At 23.2% G+C, this 2,225-nt stretch overlaps 1 protein-coding gene across 1 annotated transcript; it reads right to left on the bottom strand.

Moving 5' to 3' along the window:
* Window positions 1–1,388, bottom strand: EHI_089000 (uncharacterized protein; the record flags this gene model as incomplete). Its single annotated transcript, XM_001914320.1, has 1 exon — window positions 1–1,388. A coding segment is annotated over one exon (1,388 nt), but the record flags the coding sequence as incomplete, so codon positions are not given.
* Between the last annotated feature and the right edge of the window lie 837 nt (window positions 1,389–2,225).

Below are 2,225 nucleotides of genomic sequence, written 5' to 3'. Positions count from 1 at the left end.
GCTGTTGGTTTTCTTGGTTTTCTCATTAATTTCATTGGTTCCCATTTCATAACCGAAGGTTGTGAAACTTTATGTTCAACATCATCATACTTAATAATATTTGGATTTGTATACCATTCTCCAAGTACTTCTGGACTTACATACCTTTCTCTTACTTTACATATGTGTGGGTCATCTAAAATATTTCCATATTCTCTTTTCATTACACTTTCTGTAAAATTTGATATTCTCCCAGAAACAATCATATCAACATCATCATATGGTGATAATATCTTTTCTATCCACTGTGAATAAATTACATTTTCTTCTTCATTCGTTGAGAATACTACTTGAATTGGATAATCATTAGAATCAAATAAATCAATACATTTTGAAATTGTTTCTTCATATGATTTTATATAGCTACTTTCAGGATTAAATGAAAAAATTTCAAGTTTATTAATATTACTTGAAGAAGAACAATATACACTATCATCCTTTGAAGCATAATATTGGTTTATTCCTTCTTCTCTTTTCATTCTTTTAATCATTTCATTTTCGGATTTTATTTCTTCTAATGTTATCCTTGGCTCAAATCTTTGTTTAAGTTGCTTCATCTGAAGTGGTCTTTTCATTGATATACTCGATAATGGTAGCTTTAATATAGAATATGTAACACTTACACTTTCTCCATTTTCCCATATAATAGTTATTGGTGTATTTAAATATTCTTTTGTTAATGGTATTTCTTCTAATATGGCAAAAACAAATGTTGAACATGCTTTTTCAAATTGTGCATGTGGAGATTTAAATCCTATGTATTTCTTTCCAAATTTCCGAATAATATCAAATGGATCTTCTCCATTAATTGTTTTAACTGCTACATTTTCATTATTAATCACTTCTTGTGGAACATCAACAGAAATACCACCAGTCGTGCTTCTTTGATGTAAATACATTTTCTTATCATCATTAATGTATATTGAAAATGGAAGGAAACTGCCTAATACCTTTAGGATTAAATTTGGTTTATAAACAGTATAATCCACACCAAAACTTAAATGAGAATCTCTTGTTGAAACAATAAAGTTTTTAATTTGAGAATAGAAATCATACATACTTGTTGTTCTTACATTTATTTTATTTAATTCTGAATCAATATCAATTTTATTATAATAATCATCTGAGAATGCTGGTTGTGGTGGATTCTTTAATATATCTTTAAAAACATATGATTCTAAATAATATTTTAATCCATTAATAATATCACTGTTTTCTTTTTCTGTTGTTTTAATTGATTCAATACATTCAAATGCACTATCAACTGTATCTATTTCATACCCTTGTTTATAGTCATTACATTGTTTTGATAATGAAAATCCAATGAATAGTAAAATTAAAATGTTCATATTTAATGAATATATATTTCTGATTTCGTTTAAATATTCATTTGTCTTTATTTCCATTAGTTCCATTAGTTCATAAAACGTCATCACTAAATGTTTGTGATTCAATAAAAATTACAATTATATTACAAACTTCAACTTATTATTCTTTTGTTTTGTTTTCTTTTCTCATGTTATTTGTTTTGTTGAATTTCTTCTCTTTATATTAACATTATGTTTATTCTTTTTTTTAGCGTTTTATATTCAAAATTGAAATAAACATCATTCAATTTTAGTATTATCATATTATTAAAAAATAAATTCTTATTTACATAATTGTTTGTTATCCAAAGAGGATTCAGAAACAATTATGTAAATAACATTACAATCAATATTACACATATTTTATTCAATTTGATGTACTAAATATATATTGTAGATATACCATTGAAAGTCTATAAAATATTTTTAAATTTAGAATTAAAAAAATGTATTTATTTAAATTAAATGTATAATAAATTGTATTTATACATATTCAAATTAATTCTTCATTGAGAATAAATGTGATAATTTAGTATATCCTCATTTATCTACTTCATAACTGAATGATGTTTAACATTTATTATCAAATTTCGTATGAAACAAAAAAATTGATGAAATTAAATAAGTGATTAAATTATAAGGGAATTAAAATAAGCAATGAAATAATGCATTTAAATATTTTGCAAAAAAGAAAAAAGAAGCAAAATAATTTGCGTCCATAGAATATTTAAATTTATTATATTTTGCTCCTAAAAAATAGAAAGTATGATAAATATACAATATGTATATATTTATGTTTATATGTTATAATCATTTATA

Source organism: Entamoeba histolytica, genomic scaffold (assembly GCF_000208925.1).
Source record: "Entamoeba histolytica HM-1:IMSS scf_1104750517655 genomic scaffold, whole genome shotgun sequence".
Lineage (NCBI taxonomy): Eukaryota > Evosea > Mastigamoebida > Endamoebidae > Entamoeba > Entamoeba histolytica.
Note: the sequence above shows the minus strand (reverse complement) of the source record. Positions and strands in the feature narration are given on the sequence as shown.